The 26,963-nt window shown below is 38.9% G+C and overlaps 1 protein-coding gene across 1 annotated transcript in view; it reads left to right on the top strand.

The window, feature by feature from the left end:
* Positions 1-26,963, top strand: part of atf6 (activating transcription factor 6) — a 72,788-nt gene that overhangs the window by 37,572 nt on the left and 8,253 nt on the right. Inside the window, exons 11-15 of the mRNA XM_057841050.1 lie at positions 4,210-4,305; positions 4,435-4,537; positions 5,145-5,215; positions 7,171-7,282; positions 14,644-14,728. Coding sequence (XP_057697033.1) covers positions 4,210-4,305; positions 4,435-4,537; positions 5,145-5,215; positions 7,171-7,282; positions 14,644-14,728 — 467 coding nt within the window. The remainder of the gene's footprint in view (positions 1-4,209; positions 4,306-4,434; positions 4,538-5,144; positions 5,216-7,170; positions 7,283-14,643; positions 14,729-26,963) is intronic.

Genomic DNA, 26,963 nt, shown 5'->3' with positions numbered 1-26,963 from the left:
CTTAAGTACATAACACGGTAAATTGAGCCGATTTATCCGAATACGATAACTGACGATAAATTCGCCCAAGAGGACTGTAATATAATTGTAAATCTGAATCAATGCGTGAAATACAAATGAACCGTTTCTCGTTGATTTATTTGCCAGCTTTCAATTTAACATATTTAACATTTGTACATGCAGTCTAAACATTAAGTATATAAAAATGTATTGTAAATAATAAGAATTCAAGGATGAACATTTATAACAGCTTGTATACTTGCAAACATGTCACATTGTAACACAAATGACTTACAGCTTTAACAGTACACTTCAAACAGACAACTTGTTAATGACTGCTGTGATATAATTACTCATCACAAGTGTTTACTTCAAGGTTTCAGATTTTTTTTTCGCCAGAGCATTTTTAATGCATGCCCGCACACATGCACCTCCCACACAGACACACACACATTAAAGCTATATTGCTCTTATGCTAATGAATTCTTTAAGATGTTATGATGGCAGTAATGACACAGACTAAAGCAAGCACATACAGAAAAATAGCTGTGGCCATTAAACGGTCATATTATAGGGTTTACTGTTGGATTGTACTTTATGCTGAATGCTTTACCATCATAAAAACTATCAGAAAAATCACACACAGATACAATATAATGATACAAAATAACGTGACATACTAATTGCTAGATGCAGTCCGTGCCCAGTCCACTCATTAAGTTCAGCCGTTTCGACAAGGTTAGAGCCGTTATCAGACTCCATCAATTTAATTTGTAGCATGAGCCGCTGATGTTAGCCTGTGGCCTGGCTACCAGTAGAAACCACTGAAAGCACCCTCTCCTGAAATCGTGAGAACCAGGGATGACAGCGGGTGAAAGCCCATCTGGATGCCACCAAGAGTCTACTTAATGTCGGGTGAAAGTTTGGCAAAGCTCCCTTAAACCACACTCAATCACGTTTGGTTGTAACGTTATCTGCTAGCGTTAGCCTACCAGGCTTCTGTTTGTTTGATTTCCTGATAAGCACGTGACTTCATACGTAAGCACACTGACTGGTTTCTTAAAGTGGAACGAACATAGCCGAACAACACAGAGTCAAAGCGGGATTAAAAGACTATATTTTCTTGTTTTAGTGAATTACCGAATTTACTGATTTGGTCAAAATTACGTCAGTTATTTTGAAGAATTTCGGTAACGGTAAATTTTTCGTATACTGCCCGGCTCTAAGGCAAAGTAATGTTCAACATGGAAGAAGTATTGACTTTGTTTTCAGTCTGTCATTTGGAGCATGAAAGTACTAGAGGACTTGTAAAAGAAGCATATATAATACCCATCCGGTTAGGTTTTTTGGTCAGGGTAAAATGGTTTCAGTATGGTAGCAAACAGATCTATCGTATGGTAGTCTTAATACAAGTCAGATCATCGTTTATTATCTAAAGTGCTGAGTTTCCATATCAATAAAGTTATAAAATGTGATCAATCCTACAATAAATAACAGCAAGTGTGCTTGTTGCTTTTACGGTGTGTAGCGTATAAAACACTTTTCTGAAATTGTAGGGACTTGAGATTATTTTCGGTTGGTCAAAGTTGGTCAAAGTAAAATTTAAGTGATTCTATCTAGAATTTCCAGACAAAATCATACAACTCTTGCAAAAATTGGTCAATAAGCTTCAGATATAAATGCAATATCTCAGAACTGAGCGAAGATTTTTGAAATTTCAATGAGATGCATCACATTCTAGCTAATCTAATCGTACCTCAAGCAGTCAACAGGTGGCAGATCCATTAAATATTTTGGATTTCTTTAAAAACTCTTTCCCAAACAAAATTTTCATTTTACATGTACTTTCTACCCAATGTACTGTTTTAAAAAAAAAATACTTTTAATATACACTCACCGGCCACCTTATTAGGTACACCATGCTAGTAACGGGTTGAACCCCCTTTTGCCTTCAGAACTGCCTCGATTCTTCGTGGCATAGATTCAACAAGGTGCTGGAAGCATTCCTCAGAGAGTTTGGTCCATATTGACATGATGGCATCACACAGTTGGTGCAGATTTGTCGGCTGCACATCCATGATGCGAATCTCCCGTTCCACCACATCCCAAAGATGCTCTATTGGATTGAGATCTGGTGACTGTGGAGGCCATTTGAGTACAGTGAACTCATTGTCATGTTCAAGAAACCAGTCTTAGATGATTCCAGCTTTATGACATGGCACATTATCCTGCTGAAAGTAGCCATTAGAACTTGGGTGCATTGTGGTCATAAAGGGATGGACATGGTCAGCAACAATACTCAGGTAGGCTGTGGCGTTCCAACGACACTCAATTGGTACCAAGGGGCCCAAAGAGTGCAAGAAAATATTCCCCACACCATTACACCACCACCACCAGCCTGAACTGTTGATACAAGGCAGGATGGATCCATGGTTTCATTTTGTTGACGCCAAATTCTGACCCTACCATCCGAATGTCGCAGCAGAAATCGAGACTCATCAGACCAGGCAACATTTTTCCAATCTTCTATTGTCCAATTTCGATGAGCTTGGGGAAATTGTAGCCTCAGTTTCCTGTTCTTAGCTGAAAGGAGTGGCAGCCGGCGTGGTCTTCTGCTGCTGTAGCCCATCTGCCTCAAAGTTCGATGTACTGTGCGTTCAGAGATGCTCTTCTGCCTACCTTGGTTGTAACGGGTGGTTATTTGAGTCACTGTTGCCTTTCTATCAGCTCCAACCAGTCTGGCCATTCTCCTCTGACCTCTGGCATCAACAAGGCATTTCCGCCCACAGAACTGCCGCTCACTGGATATTTTTTCTTTTTTGGACCATTCTCTGTAAACCCTAGAGATGGTTGTGCGTGAAAATCCCAGTAGACCAGCAGTTTCTGAAATACTCAGACCAGCCCTTCTGGCACCAACAACCATGCCACGTTCAAAGTCATGCAAATCATGTTTCTTCCCCATACTGATGCTCGGTTTGAACTGCAGGAGATTGTCTTAAACCATGTCTACATGCCTAAATGTATGCATGTATGAGTTGCCGCCATGTGATTGGCTGATTAGAAATTAAGTGTAAACGAGCAGTTGGAGCGTGGATCTAATAAAGTGGCCGGTGAGTGTACGTGTTTCCTTTCTCAGTCGGCACCTCTCGCTAACAGATGCACCTGAGAAAATTAGCAACACCTCCTGTCTTTCCAAGTCCCTAGACATTGTTGAGAGATAACGAGACCTGTTGGATTTTTTTAGGGTGAGCTTTTTAAATAGCCACTCAGCACCATCTGAAATCAGTCTGCCAGTTAAGATTCATCACTCTGACAGACACCAATGACTTAAGGATTTGTTGTAGGGCCAACCCCATTCTAGCTACTGTCATCACTCACTTGGCCACACTTCTGAAAGGAATCCATAAATACTGTGGTACAAAGTAATTACATGTTGTAAAACCATTAATTTTTTTCATTAAAAACGACCAACAGAATTGGTTTCATAGGTCTCATTTCAATAGCGAAAACTGATTTGATGTACCGTAAAACCTGTTTTAATTCATAATCCTACCTAGAAAATCTGGCCCAAACCCAACTTTTAACAAAATCTCCCAAAATTTAAAAGTTATTCAAAATTTACAAAAATCTTTTTATGTCCACAGTTGGTGTAAAAAAGTTGGGACTACTTAGATGTAAAATTCTCAAACAAAGCATAGCATATTCATGGCATAGAAATAGCTAGGTACACTGTATGAGTAAATGTAAAAGTCCCGGGTTTTGCCACATTACAAAAAGGACATGTCACGATGCCATTGTACGAATAATGGTAAATGCATGCACTAATACTTTCTATTACCAGTGTGCCAACATCGTGTCACTCATTTTGCAATATGCTCAAACTATATTGAGTGACAGACCCCTTGTTGCCTCTACTTGTGGCATCCATTAAAATGTAATAAGAATGAACAAAATCACACTTATACCCAGAATGAAGCCAACACACTTCATCTTTGTCTTTCCTTTCACCCGCTCGTCTCGGTTGTTTGACTGCAGACGCGAGGCAGGCAGCCATATTGGCTCTCCCTTTGCACCGAAAGCATATTCCTAATGAGAAGAACATTTTTAACAGATGATTAAAGTGAATGAGAAATTTCCAAGCCTTTCAACAGGTTTTCAACTATCATCAATGTTCTTTTGGCCCTCTGTCATCTGTTTGTGGTGTTGCAGTGCTGAGGACAAGGCTCTGATGGTGGTGAAGGAGCAGAACTTTCTCAGGTCCCCGCCCCCATGCCTGCCACCTGTTAATAGGACCAAGTGTATTGAGTAAGTGTTAAAGTCCTTCAAGTGTGACCTACTGTTTTAACATGCCCACAATATATCAAAATTGGACACAGCTATGTAGTTAGAAAAAAAAGAGCTTGCTTTTCAATGTGTGCTGACTTTGATCGACAGGCTAGCCCATGAGTTGAGGGGGTGGTTCCACCGTCATGACGCGCAGCTGACCAAATCCAGGCGCATGAATAACAACCACCTCAGACCCTCCAGGAGCATTCTGGCAAGTCCCTTCAACTCATTCTGCAAAACTATTTACCCTATAAACCTCTTAACTATTTCTAAACTAAAACTAAGTACATTAATCACTTTCATTATAAAGGTTTTTAACTAAAGCCTCTCTTCTCACCACAGTTTTACCTCCCCACACCTCCGTTTTGTTCTCTCATTCTTCCTTTTTGAGCTGGATTTAATCCGGCAACCATGAGAAAATAAATACAACACTCAGGGGGATCTGTGGAATTAGTGCCGCTCCCCACTCTCCTGTTTCCTTTTTCCCCCATCCATTTTCTTCAATGACCGTCCATCGGGGTAGCTCTAAATTCTGTCATTGATGTGCTGTGATGTGTATTTGTTGTCTGAATTTACTTTACATGTTCATATTTGGGAGTTACTGCTATGGGTACATCTTCACATCTCAAGATTGATCACTGTCCTTATTGTTGAAAATATTGTGATTTAAATTGTAGAATTAATTTTTAAACAGATGTTTCCTTAAAAATGAGCTCACCCAACCATTAGACTTAATCGGTAGGTTAGAATTTGCCAGACAACGTTATTGTTTTTGGGCGTTCCTATACTGAGACTATGTTTAAAACATTTTCCAACAGAAAACTGAACATAAGGATGCCGAGAGCTCCCAGATTGTGACTGTTCCATATGAGAAAACTGCCAAAGAAAAGTGAGTAATGGCATGATATCATGTATTTTCACAAAAGGTTATTCTTATTATACCTGCAAAATGTGCTTAATTTAAAGAAGCAATAAGGAGCAAATTATTCCATTCAACATTTCAAGTTTAATTTACTTTTAGATCACTACAGTAAATACAGCCCAAATGAGGTAAAGCTAAATTTGTCAGCTAACCAAACAAAGCTTTGATAGACCTGGCATTGATTACACACACAGCTGAAAAAAATGATACACCTGAAGAATAAGCATTTTCCATGAAACTTGAGACATTTTTTTGTTTTAAGTTACAGTTGCACTAAGCATTGCCATCACCTATGCCACACAACACCATTACATAAAGCAACTGTTCATGTAATGGCATTTGACTTAAGTGGCTCTTTAAATGGATCTATAATGAGAGGTAAAATTTCTTCTCCTTTTTTGGAAATTATCCCCCCTCTTACGTTTTACAGTTTAATGAAGCACAGATTGTAAAGGATGACCCCAGTACTTGACTTCATAGTTTTGGCTCTCAAAACCTTTTCTGCTGAGCTGCACTCAAATCAGACAGATGGAGGCAATAGGTTTTGTTGGCCCCCTATAGTTTTTTTTCCCTTCCTTGCCTAGGAAATGTGAAAGACAAAGGGGAAACTCTTTTAACAGGTCCAGCAGTCCAGTATGAGTTTTCTCCATTCATGTCATAGGCAATGTGGTTGCAGATTTGCATGAAAAATGTAATACAGGCAAAGTAACTGTTAAACCGATCTGCAGCCAGTATTAGTAAGTAATCCTGCCAGTGCCAATTTTCTCTTAAGTATTAATTTTTTGACCGCCAATTACTGGTCAAATGGAAACAAAAAAAGTTGACTCAAATATAAGGAGCTAATTTTAGGTGAGAAAGTCTCAAGCTGTCACCACAGTACGTTACGAAGAATGTTATAAAAGAACAGAAAATCCCCACAAAGAGTTTTACTGACACGCTTTGATCAAAACAATCCAAGGCAAGAATTACCGCACATCCAAAAAAAAAAAAAAAAAATCAAGTTTTTCTACAGCTCTTTTAAAATTGTCCTGTTTTGAGTGAGTTATTCTGTCATATGGAAATGATCCATTGTTTTCCCCACTGTTCTGCTCTGCAGGAGAATCACTGGTTGGTCATTACAGAAATGGATGAAAGTTGGGGTTAAAAATTCTTGAAAAATAAGGCTTTTGCTACAGTCATATAATAATTGGTATGATCACAGTAGCGGTTGTAAATCTGTACTAATGTTAGCTTGTATTTTGTTTTTTTTTTTAAGCTTTTACTGCTTTCCAAGATGACAAAATGACTTCTATAAATGAGTAAAATAAAATAAAAAGTCACACTTTTCCCCCAAGTTTACTTAAGTTCTCCACAAACAGCTTGTTTTAGTATTTTTTTTTAATGTGGATAATTTAGGATTTGTAAGTTGTGATGTAAAATGTCCTTCAAAGCAGGACTGACCCTCAGAGGCGTCTTTTCATCACTAAGCATCAAAATTATAGTTTAGTTTGTACGTATCCAAACAGGTGGCCGACACATTGCCAAATGTTTTTTTTTTTTTACTGTAATTCTCCACTGCTTCTGTATTCAGTTGACATGTTTTCCACATGTTGTCGCCTGCTGTATCCCAAAAACATTCATACTAGGTTTATTGACTATTTGGCTGCCACTGACAATGATAGATTTCCCGTTCATTTAAAATGGGATGACTGCAGTTGAATGCTCATGTTTCAGTGCCATTGACGGAGCAAGACGTCTAATTCATTTTGACATTGAAAATGGATTGAAGTGTAGCGCTGTCAATAGCAGTCAAAACAAGTTAAAGAACATTGTCTATTGGTGTGTTTTTTTATGTGGATCCATGAATCCAGCTTACTCTGAGGACAAAATTGGATGTATGACCTTTATTACCGTCTTTCTGACTTGTTGTTTTTGTTTTTAAGGACCCCTGGCAGTGAGCTGCAGGTGTACTACAAACCTCCTCACTCATATAGTGACTTCTTTGCTGAGATGAATCGAAGAGGTGACACATTTTACATCGTGTCTTTCCGCAGGGTAAGTTTGGATTTACATTCTCACAAAACTGAGTCTGACATAATGTCACTTGTTATGTAAAAAGTCTATAAAGTTTTCACAGCCCAACACTGATTTACTGCCAGATCCTTTTAAATTAGACTTTTCGTGTAAACTGTTCATGAAGTGACAAAGAAAAATGGGGCATAATGATTGAATCATGAATAGTGTGTAATAGGTCTGTTCCTCAACATAAAAATTTGATTTGAGTCCATGCGTCAGATGGGATAATATGCTTACACCCACATGTGTAACTATGCCTGTCCAGTGCTTTTTTTTCTCAGCCATTTCCAGTCATGAGGTGCATGTTTTGAGGTTTTATGCACCACTACATGTCATTTCGCATTGTCTCTGCCTTTTTTCATTAGGCTTCTTTACCTCTGTTGAGACATAGGGCCTGTTTCTGATTTTCTCCCCACTGACATTCAAACCTGGACATCACTTTCAATAAAAGAACTTTGATTACTTGGGGTTTTAGCACTGCCCTTTCTTCCCAGAAGGATATTCATAGAGACCCTATTGATTCATTGTGTAAAGAAAATGCAACAAGTGTCCTGCAGTTGTCATTTTGTGTTTGGATTTCCCACTTTACTGTAAACCATTGACAGCGATCCATTTGGCATTCGCACTATTTTTTACCTTGACCCAAAGAGTTTGCCAATTAAAACAAAATATATTAGAGCTGCAACGATTAATCGATTAACTCGAGTATTCGATTAGAAAAAAATGTTCGAATTCAATCTTGTTGCTTCGAGTATTCGTTTAATTAAAGTGGCGTTGTAATTGTTTATTTTGAAAGAGTTTGTGTTTGCATTTAGTTTTATTGATTAGGGTGGATACACCACTCTCTGGTCTGCCTCATTTCACATGGCGGAATCCAACTGCTCCCTGTTAAGACCAGCGTAAGCTAAGTTTTTGTTTAAACTAATGTTTCTTAATGCATTCATAATTTAGTTTATACTTTATAGGTATATTTAGCCATTTTTTATGGGAATATGTGTCTGAACCATTTGGCAAAAAAAAAAAAACTTTAGCATTTTACAGCATTTAAGCGAGCGGAATTTTGCAATGTAAGTTAGCCAATTGCTCTTTTGTTGTACATAGATTTTTTTTTTTTTATACCGTTTGAGGCTCAGCTCGGGTATTTTAATTTTTCATGTTCTTTATCCGATTACTCGATTATCGAACAAACTAGTTAATCGATTAATCGACTACTAAAATAATCGATAGCTGCAGCTCTAATATTTATATTGCTCCATACTGGGATGGTTTGTTGTGTGAATATGTGTGAAACTGTTCTTGTGCAAGTTTTATTTGCCTGTATGTTTTTTTCCTGGGTCCTTGATTTACGTATTCATTGTATGGTAGCTTTTTCCCTATGCATTCTATATGATGTGATTACAAGGCTAGCCAAGGTTCTGGATTGAATTTGAAGGCAATCATGATTAATTTTGACTTGTGGCGAGGTGATATCTTTTTGCCCTCACCAGCAGTTTCAGTTCATTGTTCATCTTGTTCTGACCCGTTCCTGTGGAAACCCAGATTACACTAAGCGCTATGCAGATAAACGAGCACCTGTGGCCTTCAGTTGAGCGTGAAATAAGGTGATGTGATGGAAAATGTACCTCTCCACAAGGCCAGAAAATTGAAGTACTCATAATTTTTGTGTTATGGCACCTGCAGTTTTATGTTAGGCTGTATTGAGGTGACGTGGTGGAAACACTCACTCGAGGGTCTTATCCATAATGTTTCAAGGAAAACGTATCTGTTGCCATGGAGGCTGGAGGTCTTATGTCAGTTTGTCTCACTAAAAGTCACTTGATGATGAGCAGTAATGTTTACACTGTACAACCTCTCATTTTGAGGCATTTAATACTCCCATTGGTGGCGTCCAGCGTTTTCTTAGTGTCTTGTTTGCCACAATCATATGTCAAAGCTTGAATTTTAACCGCATATTCATTAAAACACTTGATTTTTGCTGCTCACAGTCATTTGGGTGATATGAAAACACTCATTTAGAGACATAAAAGTAATTGAGGGGCCACTGAGCATATTTTTGTGCAAACAGTCAGGCAGTTTTGAAGATTATACCCTTATTATTATATATTGCTCTGGAATGACCTTGATGGTTTCCAATTCAACAGCATAAAAACTCACATTTATTCATTATAGCATATCAAATTATCCCAAGTTAAAACAAACATGGAATACAGTGATTCAATCGTGTAGTCTTTTAAGTTACACTGGTATGAAAGGGTATCTGAACCTTTTGGAACTTCTCCCATTTCTGCATAAAATCCCCATCAAATGTGATCTGATCTTTGTCAAAATCACACAGATGACCAAACAGTGTCTACTTTAACTAAAACCACCCAAACATTTATATGTTAATGAGGAAAGTATGCAAACAATGACAGAAGGGGGAAATCTAAGTGAACCATCACATTTAATATTTTGTGCCCCCTCCCACCCCCCTTTTTGACAGCAATAACTTCAACCAGACTCCTCCTGTAGCTGCAGATCAGTCTTACACATCGATCAGGACTAATCTTGGCCCATTCGTCTTCACAAAACTGCTGTCGTTCAGTCAGATTCCTGGGATGCCTGGCATGAATCGCTGTCTCTAGGTCATGCCACAGTATCTCAATTGGGTTCAAGTCTGGACTTTGACTTGGCCACTCCAGAACATGTATTTTATTCTAAATCCATTCTGAAGTTGATTTACTTCTGTGTTTTCTGTCATTGTCTTGTTGAAGCATCCATCCTCTCTTTAGCTTCAACTGTCTGACAGACGGCCTCAGGTTTTCCTGCAAAACATCCTGATAAACTTTCGAATTCATTCTTCCATTAATGAGTTGTCCAAATGAGCAACAATGCTTTTTTTAGTCCTCCCATGAACACCACTTTTGGCCATTGTTTTACATGTAGTTGATGTGTGCTCAGAGATATTGGACTGTGCCAGTGATTTCTCTAAGTCCTTGGCAGTCACTCTAGGGCTCTTTTTTTTTACCTCACTGAGTATTCTGCGCTGAACTCTTGACGTCATCTTTGGTGGACAGCCACTCCTTGGGAGAGAAGCAACAGGTCCAAACTCCATATGTAGACAACTTCTCTGACTGTCGATAGATGAACATCCGGACTTTTAGAGGTTTTTGTATCCTTTCCCAGCTTTATACAAATCGACAATCCTTGATCGCAAGTCTTCAGACAGCTCTTTTGACCGAGCCATGATGCACATCAGAAAATGCTTCTTATCAAGACATTTCATACCCGTTGTGTGTTTTATAGTGGGCAGGGCAGCTTTAAACCACTCATCAGTGACTGGGCACACACCTGACTTAAAATGTTTGGTAAATATTTGTTTCAATTGCTTTTTAAGTCTCCTTAGGCAGGGTGTTCACTTATTTTCCCATTTTTGTCATTGTTTGCATGCTATCCACATTAAAATATGAAAACCTATAAACATTTGGGTGGTTTTAGTTAAAGCAGACACTTTGTTTTCATCTGTGTGATTTTGACAAAGATCGGATCACATTTGTTAGTGATTTTATGCAGAAATGTGAGAAATTCTAAAAGGTTCAGATACTTTTTCATACCACTGTATTCACTAGAGTTATGAAAAATTAAAAGCAAAGGTTTAAGAAGAGAAGGCCACTAAAAAAATGTAAGTTCTTTAAATACCTTATTAAAACTGAGTTTATACCTAGTATAAATGACTTTCATGTAAAAGACTGTTGCTAAAAATATTCAAGTATGCAAATGGTGAATTTCTTTAACCTTTGATAATGAAGCAATAATGTTAAAACACAAAAAATACAAGGATGCTTACGGGCGCAGCCATTTTGTGGTGTTACACCCAATTTAGATTTTTTTTTGAGTGTTTTTTTTTTTTTTTTTTTTTAATCACAGAAATGTGTGACAGGAATGTGTCTATGACATTGTACACATGCGCACTGCGCCACATGTGACACGTCGTCATGTGTTGCAGCCTTTACGGAAGTAAATATGGTCCCTTGGGGAGATTTCAGTTGTCATGATTTGAGGCACTGTTGATGATTTTAGGTTAACAGAGTCAACATTTTATAATCTAATAGTGTCACATACGGTATGAAGTACGGATGTCCCATATCCGATCACGTGATCGGAAATCGGGCCAATCGCACTATTTTTTAGAGGATCGGAATCTGGTGAAAAGGATCGGGTTTTTAATTTGAAAAAAAAAAAAAGATTTAAATATATGTTTTTAAGGGCTAAAAACTAACAAAATTATTCACAAATACAATTGCATTGCCAGAGGAAACATACAGTGGGCCAAATAAGTATTTAGTCAACCACTAATTGTGCAAGTTCTCCCACTTGAAAATATTAGAGAGGCCTGTACTTCTCAACCATTAAAGACAGAATGTGGAGAAGAAAAAAAAAAACAGAAAATCACATTGTTTGATTTTTAAAGAATTTATTTGCAAATCATGGTGGAAAATAAGTATTTGGTCAATACCAAAAGTTCATTTCAATACTTTGTTATGTACCCTTTGTTGGCAATAACGGAGGCCAAACGTTTTCTGTAACTCTTCACAAGCTTTTCACACACTGTTGCTGGTATTTTGGCCCATTCCTCCATGCAGATCTACTCTAGAGCAGTGATGTTTTGGGGCTGTCGTTGGGCAACACGGACTTTCAAATCCCTCCACAGATTTTCTATGGGGTTGAGATCTGGAGACTGGCTAGGCCACTCCAGGACCTTGAAATGCTTCTTACGAAGCCACTCCTTTGTTGACCTGGCTGCGTGTTTGGGATCATTGTCATGCTGAAAGACCCAGCCAGCCAAGTCTCATCTTCAATGCCCTTGCTGATGGAAGGAAATTTTCACTCAGAATCTCTCGATACATGGCCCCATTCATTCTTTCCTTTACACAGATCAGTCGTCCTGGTCCCTTTGCAGAAAAACAGCTCCAACGTTTCCACCCCCATGCTTCACAGTGTGTATGGTGTTCTTCGGATGCAATTCAGTATTCTTTCTCCTCTAAACATGATAACCTGTGTTTCTACCAAAAAGTTCTATTTTGGTTTCATCTGACCATAACACATTCTCCCAGTCCTCTTCTGGATCATCCAAATGCTCTCTAGCGAACCGTAGACGGGCCTGGACGTGTACTGGCATCAGCAGGGGGACACGTCTGGCAGTGCAGGATTTGAGTCCCTGGCTGCGCATTGTGTTACTGATAGTAGCCTTTGTTACTGTGGTCCCAGCTCTCTGTAGGTCATTCACTAGGTCCCCCCGTGTGGTTCTGGGATTTTTGCTCACCGTTCTTGGTATCATTTTGACGCCACGGGGTGAGATCTTGCATGGAGCCCCAGATCGAGGGAGATTATCAGTGGTCTTGTATGTCTTCCATTTTCTAATAATTGCTCCCACAGTTGATTTCTTTACACCAAGCGTTTTACGTATTGCAGATTCAGTCTTCCCAGCCTGGTGCAGGTCTACAATTTTGTCTCTGGTGTCCTTCGACTGCTCTTTGGTCTTGGCCATAGTGGAGTTTGGAGTGTGACTGACTGAGGTTGTGGACAGGTGTCTTTTACACCGATAATGAGTTATAACAGATGCCATTAATACAGGTAACAAGTGGAGCCTCGTTAGACCACGTTAGAAGAAGTTAGACCTCTTTGACAGCCAGAAATCTTGCTTGTTTGTAGGTGACCAAATACTTATTTTCCACTCTAATTTGGAAATATATTCTTTAAAAATCAAACAATGTGATTTTCAGTTTTTTTTTTCACACATTCTGTCTCTCATGGTTACCCATGTTGATAATTACAGGTCTCTCTAATTTTTTCAAGTAGGAGAACTTGCACAATTGGTAGTTGACTAAATACTTTTTTGCCCCACTGTATACGTTTTATACTCCCCAACATTCCCCGAAAAAGCGGAAGAGGCAGTATTGTAAACAGTACAGTACTGTAACATGTTTAACATTAAACTTTTTCTGTTTCGGATCGGGACTCTGTATCTGGAGATTCTCAAAATCAGGTGACTCAGACTCAGAGTGCAAAAATATGTAATAGGGGACATCCGTAGTATTAAGAAGGAAAAGATATTTTCTACAGCTTTGTCTGCTAGTTGTTTTGTTAAACACTGGTGACATATTTCACCTGTTGATGATTTATAGGGCACATTCATGAAAATATGCATTCATATTGCAGAGGTATCGGATACACATCTGATTTTATCCTCATACCATCAGCAGATATAAAAAGAAATTGGAACTGGACCGTTCATACGGCATTAAAAAAAAAATCTGATACTTGTTTTATATGGGCATAGAAAACAGAATTTATCTGAAGCATGAATATAGCATTGTACCCACTGATAGACTTGAACACAGGTGCACGTGGTAATGGGTATTATAGTCTTAGTGAGGAGGATTGGGCTATTTGGAATACTCACATTTGATTGGCTAAAATAGTATTGTATGTATAAAACGGCTACCATGACTAAGGGCGACCACTTCATGGAAATGCAGTTTTTTTGTGTGTGTTTTTTTTTTAAATTGAGGTTTCCTCCACTATTACGCATAAGAAATTGTGGTTTTCAGGGTAATAAAGTAGATTCTTTCAACTTGGATGCACATAAGAAACTTTTCATGCCCCTTTAACGTGTTGGTTGCCAATTATTGCCATAATGGACAAGTCGAAAGACAAAGAAGAACAGAAAGATTTCCAGTATACGTCTTAAGAAAAGATTTTTGGGGTGTTTTTATGAGGCTTCGCTAAATACTAAATTATACCAAAAGCCAAGCCCACTTGTCATGAAAGAGGATTTATTGCTGACGAATGTTATGTTTGGTGTGGTTTTCATATACTGGTCTGATATTTGGGCTCGTTGACAAATGTGGTTGTGGCATACATGAAATATTGGCATCCCTCAAACCTAGTATCCTGTAGTATTCTTCTCACTGATGTCATATTGTGTCATACTATATCAATCCGCAGTTCAAGTCATTGATAAACTACATTGATAAACTACCTGTTGCTGTTTTTTAGTCGCAAGGATTTGCACTAAAACTCGTTAAAACCTGTTTTAGTCTTACCACCATGTCATAAATGAATCACTTTGCCATTTTCATCTCTTGGAAATGAAGGACACAAAAGTGCCTTGCGAAGATCATCTTGATTATAGGTTATAGGCTCCAGTGTGGAAATTGGACTCAGTTTGTGACATTTCTAAGAAATGAACATTATTTACCACAGGGATCTTTTCAGCACCCTACAATGAGAAGCCTCTAATTTTTAAAAGGATAATACCATTTGAATACTTTCCATAACCACCTTTTGTTGGTTCTCAGGATCATCTGCTACTTCCTGCCACCAACCACAATAAAGGAAGTCGCCCTAAGATGTCTGTGGTGTTGCCTGCTATGAACATAAACGGTAAGGACTCTTCACAAATGTTGTGGAAATAGATCAGTCACCAACTAAACACATGCAAGACGAGACGGAAGCTCAGTAACACTGCACATGAAAAAATCATTTTTCAACATTTATAATGGGGTCATGGCCCAAATCGAAAATTTCTATTATGTGTGTTGCTTGTTAAATTAAACATTGTTGTTGAATTTTTACCCAAAATATCTTTCATCTGGAGTCCTCAGTGCCCTTTGTCACATCCCTCAGCCTGTTCTTCTCTCTGCTGATTTTAGCAGAGCTGCAACGTGGCTGCACAGCCAATGTCCAAACCACATACAGGCACAAAGATTTTTTAAAAAAAATGCTTTTTCAGTATTGTGATTTCCTTTTGGCGATGGCTCTGCAAATCTTGTACTTGAAATAATTTAACAGATGCCAAGCTTGACATATTTATTTAATAATCATACTACTAAAAGAAATATAAAACACATGAAAAAAAAATCCCTCTTTGTGAAGAAAATAATTCAACTGTGTGAGGCTGTGGCTTCTTTTTTTCCTGATCCTCCTAGATATCATTTAAAGTTTGATTCATGAATATTAATGTCAGAAGTTTTCAAACTCACCCAGATTTACATGACCTCAGGTATTTGACGTATCGAAGGAACATGAAGTTACTTGTTGCATTTGAAGATACACGGCTAAAAGGGACAATTTGCCATTCTAGAATTGGAGGACATTTTACATCTCTCCCTTCAAATTTTAAATAATCCACATACTCAATATTAGAGCATGCAATTTCTGAGTAAATTTATTTATAGGAAACCAATTCCCAAAAATCTAAGAGAATCAAGCTTGGTGATCTCCCTAAAATTCTTTATTTTAATATAAAAACTGTAAAAAAAAAAAAAATATATATATACATATATATGTTAAAAATATATATTTTAGATATAATTTGTTTCATTGCCATCTCTTGTAACTAAGAGAAAGGTTTATCTAAATAAACAGAAAATTATTATATATGCAACATGTGGCCCACTACCTGCTTGTAACCCTGTTACAATAACCTTTTTAGCAAAGTTAGAAGAATAAGCAGTGAATCACATACGCTAGACGGTTTTCCAAAAGAATAGGTGGAGCAAATTAGTCCTTGCTATTTTTCATATTTTTATAAAATAGTCTTAATTGAATATCTCACTCTACCTCATCCAACCATGTTATACTGTACATATGCTCAGAACAAGCCAATTATTTTTTCCCTATTATTTACATGGAGGTTTTTTTAACTCATTGGCTACCATTGAAAAGCGATAGATGTACAATTCATTTTGAATGAATCATGATCATTCATTGCCAGCCACATACAATGGCGTACCACAAGCAACACATCACTTTTGCTCATTAATATTCATGACGTTAGCAATTGTTGCTAGGCGGGTCAATAATCCTTTTGTCCCTATTAGTTAATGCATGGAAATAGTTTACAAATGAGATGTTTACTGAGCTAAACCTACCAATTCTGTACAAAAATGATGTCCCTGGTGCCAAATTCACAGGTAAAGATGTTCAGTTAAAGAGATGGCTTGAGTGTTTAGGGCTGAAAAATACGGGAAAAAGAGCCGACCTGATCCAGACTTAGCTTTTTCATCAACACCTTTTTATTGTGTGCATTGCCTTACGCCACTGACAATGACATTCTCCTGTTTCAACAATCTATCCTTTACCACCATATGCCCTGTCTTTCTTATATATTATATCCTCTGGTTGTCTTACGTCTCTGACCGTTCTTGGGGGTAATTTACATTGCTATTTTTGTGTAGCGATCGCAAATGCTACTCAGTGACAGCCAACAAACACATTTAATTTTTTCATTAATAACAAATCTTAAATCTATAATTTATTTACACTTCCCCATTACTAAAGTTTTTTTTTTACAACAGAAAAGGCAACAACAGTGGCAGTCAGATACCATTTTCATTTTTTTCAGATTATTGTCAGACGGAAGCAGCACGGCAAAACACCACGCTAAAAAATATGTAAAAATATCAAAATGGCTTACCTCTTCGTCCTCTGTAGACCATGGCCCCCAACAAAATGTTTATTGCATATGAAGGTGAATAGTTTCACCTTGCTGGCGTTAAACTGGTCTTTTGAAGTCCGCACAAGTCTATCCATTCTTCACAATTTTTCCTCAGATTTTTGCCTTCGGGAAACGTATGAAGAAAACATCCTGCATATGTCGTAATGTCTAGTCATTTCTACAAGTTCCATAGCAGCAGTGTTTACTCGGCATGTTCTTTTTTGAAAGATTGCCGGCAGAAAAAAGGAGTCATGATTTGTATGCGAGGGCGTGTCTATGTTGACCTACTTCCGGGTTAAGATGGCGACGTATGATCTAAAAATAGCATTCGTGTGGTACGCTATTGATTTTACAGCTGTGTGTGTGGGGTCTGAAGCAGGGGTCCCCAACCTTTTTTGCACCACGGATCGGTGTGATTTGGGTCTTTTTTTTTTCACGGACCGGTATACTGTCAAATTTTGCACCCTTATAAAATTTTGCTCCCAAAGCTTCTGTGGCGGTGAACAAAGCCCTCTTTTATATTCAGTTGGACTCTCAATGTTATCCAACGGTGCTAAAAAACTACTTACATCATAAACATACATGTGCAACACAAAAATGGCGTAAATTAATGCTTAGCAACACACAGCGAAGTCGTTAAGTGAGAGAGCTGCGTGCAGTTGTTGTGTGCAGCTAACATGGCGTTACACGCATGCAAAATTTGTCAGAACACTGGCAATGTGCGGCAGAAAAACACAGCAAATATAAAATAATATTTGTTTTTAGCCCCGTCGTGTTAAGTGCAGGGAAAATACAACTCACCCGCTGAATCAGTGGGAGGCCTGAGCTTGTTTCGTTTGTTTCAGTGCTCTCCTAGCGATGTCAGGATATTCCGAAATGACTTTAATCCAGAACCTCGGTAGAGCTGTTGTCTCAAATGTACGTTTAAGGTCGCCGTGATTTGTGATCTCTACAAGCTGATATTCCTGTTGCACAGAGTTGCTCGGATCACTTGGTTTTTTTCATTTATGGGTCACGAATCCACTCCTTTGCAGTTCATGGGTCTTAAGTAATTGGGAAGTAGCATAGATTTTGTTTTCTTCGAGGTTGTAGGCTAATCTTCTGGCTCGTGAGGTTCCCTTTTCCCCGTAAAAAATCTGTCCGAAGACGTGTTTTTCAGTCATTCTAGTGTGGGGGATAATTATTTCCGGGAACAAATGTGATTGGACGACCTACGTCATACATTATTATCGAGGCCAAGCGCACATAGATATACAAAACAAGATGTACTGCTAACAGTCGAATCAGTGCATTTCTATGACGACCTCCTATTCTGTAGTTGTATATCTAGAGTAGACAGGGATATTGGTGTAGTAAGCGGCACAGGCCAAAGTCAATCGGCCAGAACGCATTCGTTAATAAATTATTATTTCTGGGCGGCCCGGTACCAAATACGCCACGGATCGGTACCGGTCAGCGGCCAGGTCGTTGGGGACCCCTGGTCTGACGCATAAACAATCTTAAGATTTGAAAAATATTTGTGTCTACCAGGCTTTTGGCTGCAGTGACATATTTTGGCTTGAAATGAAAAAAAAAAGGCTAGGTTCATACCGCAGGTCTTAATGCACAAATGACATTTTTTTTCGTGTTTTTCCGACATGACTGAGGCATTAACTTGTCTGAACGGGAAAAGTTGCATAAAATTTGACCATTTCAAATCCGATCTAGGTCACTTTCGTATGTGGTTAAAATCAGAATTCGGCTACATGTTTCCAGATAGTGGCTGCAGTCTGAACTGTCAAGTCCCCCAAATCATAATTCATGCAGCAATTACGTCAGCAAAGAGTGAGAGAGACAGTGCACTATGGTAGCGATGGAGCTGTGCATTAGCGTTAGCGCCTAGCTTTAACACGGCTTTTAGGGAAGAAGCCTTATGACAGTCATAAAAATAATGAAATGGGGGGGGGGGCAAGGATAAATAAGCCTGAGAATGCTCGGTTTTCTTTCTGTGCTCCAAATGAGCAATTTTTCAAGATTGCTTACACGGCCGAGATTAAGGACAAACTGTCTGTACGTGTGTGCGTCATCCCGCAGACTAAAGTGGGATTGTTTATGTCTGTTATTTGTGTCCTCTTTTTGGAAATCAAAATATGATCACATGACATTGAGCCAGCATTTGTTTTGATGCTCCTGCACATGCGGGTCAGTTTGCTCAGAGCATCTTGGACTGCGAATTACTGGGCTTGTGTGATACTTTAACGGGCTCAATGGACAACTGCAGTCTGAGCGGGCACACCAAAAAGACAGATAAGACAAAAATTTGGAACTGTGCATTAAAAAGCTGCGGTATGAACCTAGCCTAAATGCTCATGTTATTGTTGGCTAACTTTGTTGCTGTGAGCACTGCAAAGACTACTGTAGTCTCTACCTTTGGTGCAGAAGTCCATTTTATGCTCCCAGTCACTTGTCAAATAGAACTAATCTCCTTATCATGCCCAACCGACATTTTGAGGTGGAAAATCGACCACTCTTAACCAAGCTGAGCTGGCACTATGCAATGGAAAAGTAGCATTAGGTTGCAAGTAATGATGTGCAGGCTCACTGAGCTTATCTAATCTTGCATTGCTGCTCTGGGCCATCTTTAGTGGATATCAGGGACTTTTTTTCTTAAGCCCATTGGAAAAAGAAGCTGGTGGATGAGGGGTAAACCCGTCAGTGTTGGTTACGCTTAGGTCACCAATTGGCTGTCACATGTCTTGTGAATCATTCAAGTGTGCATGTTTTATTTCTGAGTTCATAAAGTTGTCATAAAGTTGTTCTCCGAGATCTGCTGCGTCGTCATTTCCAATGCATGCCAGTACTGTGGAGACTTTTTGAATGCAGTACTTGTCTGGCAGTTGAACAAATATTTTGTTGCCTTTCGCTTATCTGGCTCTCTATGGCAGATGGCCAAAAGCATATTTGCCCTATTTTTTGAGCCAACAAAGTAATGAATCTTCTGGGTGTCCTACTCAGAAGACTTGCCAATTGAGAAATGTCTCCCCCTTTTTTAAAGGGCCAAAAGACTTGGCCGATGATTGGCCTTGTTATGAGAATTTTTTTTTTTTTTTTTTGTCACATGTGGGATCTTTGGGTTATGGAGCTAACCTGGCACGCTACATTGATTGTTCCATATATCCGCTACGAATATATTCCACATAACAATCTGGGAACGATCAAATCGAGACCCGTTTTATGGGTGGAACTTTCAAAATATACATTGCTGCTGACTGGACGATGGTTCTTCTCGTCACACTCTTGAAAACATCCTTTCCCGTCAAAAAAGCTTGTAGTGATGTTCTTTGCTCCTCTTTTAATGAGGAAATTAGATCAATTTCCCAAGTTTTGTCTGAAATACGCTTATCTACAAAAAACCCCATCATAATTAAGCAAATAGTTTTCTTTCTGGTCACATCTGCAACTCCCGCCTCTTTCTCCTGATTGGCTTGCCATCAGAAGTCGACCAATTAACATTAAGCTTTTCGTGACGTTCTTTCATCTTCTTTTAATGAAGAAATTAAGTACATTTCCTGCAAAACTTGCACGACTTCACGTCTGCAGCCCCCGCTGCTTTCTCTAGATTGGCTCGAACATCAGTCCAAGTGGTTGTACAGTTAAGGTTTGCAAGATTGCACTGCATGATATCAATGAATCAGGAATTACCGTCTTGCTTGCAAGGCTAGTTTGGGGAAATTAACCTTACAAAATTAACTCATTGATGGTGATAGATGAACCAGAACCGCTCTAATAATGAAATGTTTTTACGTTGACCACTCAGTAACTTTGGCATATTTCCACTTAAAAGGCTGAAACTAAGGAAGAAGATCGACAACCTTCCTACTGTTCTAACAGCTTTAATGTTATTTCATTAACTCGTTGACTACTGATGAACCGTCAATGTCGCTGAAACGTGATCATTCAAATCCAGCCAGTCATCATGAAGACTACAATTGTGTTGCTACTCATTTTTTCACCTACCACCCACTCCCAGTTCAAATGGGTTGAACGTCTTTTGCTGTCAATGGCAATGAATGAGTTCACTTTGAATTTTTTGATCTCGAAGAAAGACTAGATTAACGTTTTGCTAAGTGCCGGTGAGGATTTTGACACCAGGTTTAAATTGGCATCAGTGCAAGCACAGCAGACGCCACATGACCAGCAACCAAAAGTGTGATGCTGACACTGTGGTATGACTCTTCTCTCCTCATTGTGAGGAAAGTGGACTTTTAGATTTTCCCTTTTTTTAATTTTTTTAACCTAGAAGCGATTATATTCAACTGGGTGAGTGACACTGTCCTCTTACTGGAGCGTGATTATTCCACAGTGAATACTAATTCTTTCCAGCTCCCTGTTGAGGAATGCTTTTTACTTCCAGTCACTAAATGGTTTTCATCTGGAGGTGGACAATCTTAATGTGCAAGTCATCTTTTGGTTAACAACTGAACACGATAGTCTTCAATACGCTTACAAAGGTTTCTAGTAAAGTTACTCGACCTTCTGGCATCTCTTTGGAGTTGTATCAGACTGAGCAGTGGCTCCTTATATGGACAATGTGTGTTTATTTAATGAGCCGTACAGTTTGAAAGTAGCTCAATCAAGTGGATGTGACATGTTTGGAGGAGAGATATGTTTGAGCGATGACATCATTTACAGGTGGATCAACCACGAGAGACAGTCTATTTACTCTTGAGTACATGTGCTCCATGGCTAACCAGCAGCAGTCACTGAGGGTTTGAGGTAAAGCGCCCGATTCAGATTTTCCTACTGCCCTAATCTAAACAGTGCATCCCCATTAGAGCTCTTGCCAACATGACTGATGCTCTCGCGCTGTACTTATCAAGCAAATGTGACTTTGTGACAGGTAGTCAGATATCATACATTGGATATACATTAAATGGCAACAACATTTGAAATGTGGTTCAGGGAAAGGATTACAAATTCTGCCTTAGAAAAATTACTAACAATCGAAAAAGTCATTTTTGACTCCTTCTAGGGTTGGCTATTTTAAAAAAAAAAAAAAAAAACCTGGGGGAATTCACCCAATTCTGCCCAAATTGGAACCAGATGTATTACTGGGGCTCTGGGTCCTGGGGGATCTTCCAGGAGAGGATTTATTTCCAGGAATCCCTCCATAATTGTACATCAAAATAAAAGTCATTTGTCTGCATCTTTGAGGGGAAAACAGTCATCCATGTTTATTAGACATTCATGCCTTCTCTAAAAATTTTAGACTATGTTTTATAGGAAAAAAGGCCCTTTTCCCTAAAGGTTAGATGGCTTTATTATTTAAAAAAAAAAAAAAATTGAAAATATTAGCCATGTGTTGTTTAAAAATGTCTTTTATCCTGTTATGTTACACATCTTCTTAAATGAAAAACAATGACCGTCTTCTGGGATTTCAGAATAATCTATTTCAATCATATTGCCACGTTTTAATTGGTCTTAAGCTAATACTGTATATTGCAAAGTAATTGTTTTTTATATTAGCAACCTTATCCCAAATTTGGTTATGCACTTATTTTATTTATTTTTTTTAAACCTATGACATAATTTACAATTAATTTTGCAGACACCAAAATTATGGTCCCCAGTTTGAGAGCCACAGTGCTATACCGTTGGCTAATTTAAGATATTTTATCGATCATTTAGGATTTTGCTTTAGCGTGAAAGTGAAGTTTCGTCCATGAAACGCTACCCTGCCCCGGTTGAATTTATACAGTGCATGATGAATATTCCAAACTGAAGAAATCTCTTATGTAACTTTTTTCAATGAACCACAGAGCGCCAAAAGAAATGCTGACTGTGTGACCATCCGAGTGGTTGGCATGTCTGCCTCTCAGCTGAGGTTTAGAGTTTGAATATATGGCTCTATCCTTGCTCTGTGTAATTTGTATGGTCTTCCAATGCATGATTTTTTCTTTGGTCATCTATATTGACTGAAAACCTGTCAAGGATTAGTTCACTTCTTGCCCAAAGTTAGCTGGGATTGCCTTCAATTCATGCGTGAGCAGCATGACCTTATTGAGGATAATGCACTAGAGAAAATGAACAGAGGGAAACCATATGAGGTAACAGTTCACGTTGATCTCCTGGAGCTTTTTCCCGTATTACGTCTGTTTGTAAGCAGGTCAATGAACAATGTGGAGTTGACTGTAAATCTTAGAAAGCTATTTTCTGTAGTTTTTAACATAAGAGTGATCTGCATTAAGTATGAGATATTTGGATTGCAGCCCTTTACAATAATAAAGAAGATGTTTACAATTTTTACTGCAGTAAAATGTCCTGTTTTGTAGAACAGCCAAGGTACATGCCTATGAGTATTGTTACATTATCTTTCTACGTGTGTAGTATCAGCATTAAAGTGCCTGTGACACGAAAAAGCATGTTTATTTCATAATATGCGCGGTATTTTATGCCCCTGAATGATATGGGCCACTTGGATGTGTGTGGAAGCGATCGCTATTTTTATTTAGTTTTTTTAATCCCGCGCCATGAAAATGAGTGACTTCCGGCTTCGGTCTTGCATTGAGGAGGAGGGCGCTGTGACGTGTACGGTAGAAGACGTCCTCTTCACGCTACAGTGTACTGTTGTGTATGAGGACGAAGGATTCAGCTGATTTTGCGGATTAATACGTTTATTTTTCGCATCACGCCAACCAAATGGCTGCAGAAAAATCATTCTGTATGAGGGAGAGGCGTATGCGCCTTTTTGGAGTTTCAAAAGGTTCCCATTCACCGTGGATATTTACTGTTGGACCATTGGACTGACGAGGAAGTGAGTAAACATCTTGTTTTGTATTATGTCAAATACGAATACAGCGATTACAAAGTAAACACTACAAACTTCCTTTAAATGAAGGACTACTTACGTTTGATCATTGATAGGCATGTAAAAAGCTCTCCTAATGGTCATTAGCAGCAGCACGTTAGCTGCGCAACAAATCCAGCCACCCTCCTCCGGGGAACGAACTGTAAATTGCTCTCCGCCGGGCGGTTTGCCGATCCACTAAGACAATTGACAACCGGGTCGTCATGTCAAATAATCCAGGATAGTTATGTGTGATTTTCCACTTCGAAGACTTTGAAACATCACTCGGTTCGGGTTAGCATGTCGGCTAGCTGTCACGGCTTCTGGTTTCTCCGAAGCCGGGGAAGGGAAATGACATATGTCCGATTTAGGTGTCATAAAATATCGTTCGGGAGGTGTGACAGTAAAGGTGAAGTCGACATTTTTGACCATTATGGAGTAATTTTGCCATGTCGTCCTGAATAAATGCATTTTTATTATTTCATATTCCATTCAGCACAAGACTGTTATTTGTCGTGAACATGCCATTTATTTAGCAATTAGGGAAAATACTTGGATAAAAATATCCTGTAAAAATATTAAAGTAAAGAGACAGAAACAATGACATTTTGCCGCTCTCTTCGTCGCGTTTTCCTCGTTGTGAATAGTTCCCCCTCGACGGGCTGACTGGTCCTTCTCAAGCCATTGATATAGCTATTGGGGAAAATACTTGGATAAAAAGAATATCCTGTAAAAATATTGAAGTAAAGAGACAGAAACAATGACATTTTGCCGCTCTCTTCGTCGCGTTTTCCTCGTTGTGAATAGTTCCCCCTCGACGGGCTGACTGGTCCTTCTCAAGCCATTGATATGGCTATTGGGGAAAATACTTGGATAAAAAGAATATCCTGTAAAAATATTGACGTAAAGAGACAGAAACAATGACATTTTGCCGCTCTCTTCGTCGCGTTTTCCTCGTTGTGAATAGTTCCCCCTCGACGGGCTGACTGGTCCTTCTCAAGCCATTTATATGGCTATTGGGGAAAAATACTTGGATAAAAAGAATATCCTGTAAAAATATTGGAGTAGAGAGACTGAAACAATGACATTTTGCGGCTCTCTTCGTCGCGTTTTCCTCGTTCTGAATAATTCCCCCTCAATGCGCTGAATAGTAAAACCGATGAGCCCAGTCTACCGCTGACGTCATCCACCTGTTGGGGACGCTAAAGCCCTATAATGGTAGGCGTGGCTAACCGGCAGATTAAAAGACTAAATTCTCGTCATCTGTGCTTTTCTAACTTGTTGTATATAGTCGAATCGTCTCAAAATATGATTCTAATTCACATAATAATGCCATTTAAGACTTTTTTTCTCGTGTCATATGCTCTTTAAGCTTGCCAAGTATCCTAACTGTTATGATTTAAAGTTAAATTCAACTGGGAGTGAGAAATTTTTTTTCTCAAGATTCAAAAAAGAAAATTTGCAGGACAACAGCTTGAATCTCGAAACTTGTAAGTCAAGGTATCACTACCTTTCTTAACTCATTCACTCCCAGCCATTTTCACCAGAGCAAGGCCCTTTCGCTCCCGGCCGTTTTTCTGGATTTTGACTGATCTTGCCAGGCCCACAGAAAATTCTGTTCTATTGCTATATAAACATGGAACCCACCAAAAGAAAGATTGGACTCTCTTCTTTCAGCAGAAAAAAAAAGTTAATATCTTTTCCCATTCTTTAGAAATTTCTTTAGAAATAGCTTAGTTTGAGCAATTTTCCAATTTCTGATGAAAAAACGGAGAAAATCAGCTTTTTGTAAACGCATACATTTCAAACATAACTTTGACTTTAACACAGCTATTTTTTGAATTAGTTACATCCCAAACATATGAATAATGTTTTCCTATTACAAAATATCATAATGAACAAGACAAATAGAGCATTTGGCAAAGTAACAATTTGTTTACACATGACTACTGAGAGATGACGCCTGTTGTCGCTGAGATGACGCCGTTGTTGGCGCGTCTGCCATGTAAACTTTTCCCTCATCGTTGTCTGTCTCACAAAGATAGATTATTTTTTAATCTATGCGGGGTCTGCTTGGCGAGCCAGCTGCACGGTGGTCTCAGTAGTTTTGCTCCGTCGTCCAGCGCCTGGCATTCCAGGCGTCCTCTCGTTTTTTTTGTTCGGTTGTCCACTGCCTGGCATAGTGCCGCCAGCGCTACGACCGTGCTGCCCGGCCTTTCATTGCTGTTGAATCAGGTTGCGGGTCTTAACAAAATGCGCTACCGCCCTCCAGTGGCCAGTTTTATTGCTTTAAAATGGGTTTGGAGCCTTGTTTTTTGTTTCTCAGATAGATCGCAAGCTACAGTCTTGTAAAATAAATAAATAAACAAATAAAAAAAATAAAACGCAAAAGATGTATAAATACATTTTTGGGACAATGAAGCATTTAAAAATAGAACGTATTTATACATTTCTGGGAGAAAATGAGTTAAGGAGAAGGAAAATGTTAGCTTTTATTTTGGATCGTGTGTTTCAACCTTTTGTGAATCACAGCACGTTTTTGATTGGAGAAAATCTCGCAGCTGAAGAAAATCTCGCAGCACCCCACAAATCAGAAATGTTCCAAAACTACTTTCTGGACAGTGTATTTAAATATAAAGAAATTTTTCAGTATTTATACTTACTCAGGGTGAAACTTGAGCCTGTTAAGATGAACACATAGTCGATATCCCGGCAGAATTCTTCTTCAACAGCTCTCAGTCTCTGTTTTTATTTTTTATTGCAGTTAGGCTTGAAAAGCTCAGAATTATCAAACGGGCACTTTAGCAATGTCTTTAACCACATCAGGGCAGACCATCTCGCTGACATTGGCTTTGCAGTAGAGCTGTCCCGACTAGTCGACATAGTCGACGTCATCGATGACGTAAATCCGTCGACGAGCAAAACATCCCGTCGACGGTTAATGAAGGGTTAAAAAAATATATGCGTGGAAAGTTCAGAATGTCGGACGCTCTGTATGCAAGCGAGGAAAGCGGCACAAAGCCAAAAAAGTGCACCAGAGTGTCTAAAACATTGACTTATTTCAAAGAAACAAAGGAGGGTACACTCTTTTGTCCTGTCTCTTCAATGCCAAGCTTGGCTGCACGACGGCCGTGAATAAACACCTAAAGCGCCGTCACCCAGTTTGTAAGTCCATCTAACTAACTAACGACATGTTTTATTGAAGTTGCTAAGCCTTTCACGATATGCAATGAGTCCATTTATCGCACGGCAAACAAAAATGAGGCCGGTAATTTTCACGGCTGCCTTTTATTGCTGCGCACGTGCGTGCATACATTGGTGCGAGCGTGCTGATGGCATATGAAACTCCAGTT

Source organism: Corythoichthys intestinalis, chromosome 7 (assembly GCF_030265065.1).
Source record: "Corythoichthys intestinalis isolate RoL2023-P3 chromosome 7, ASM3026506v1, whole genome shotgun sequence".
Classification (NCBI taxonomy): domain Eukaryota; kingdom Metazoa; phylum Chordata; class Actinopteri; order Syngnathiformes; family Syngnathidae; genus Corythoichthys; species Corythoichthys intestinalis.
This window is presented reverse-complemented; position numbering and strand designations above follow the sequence as displayed.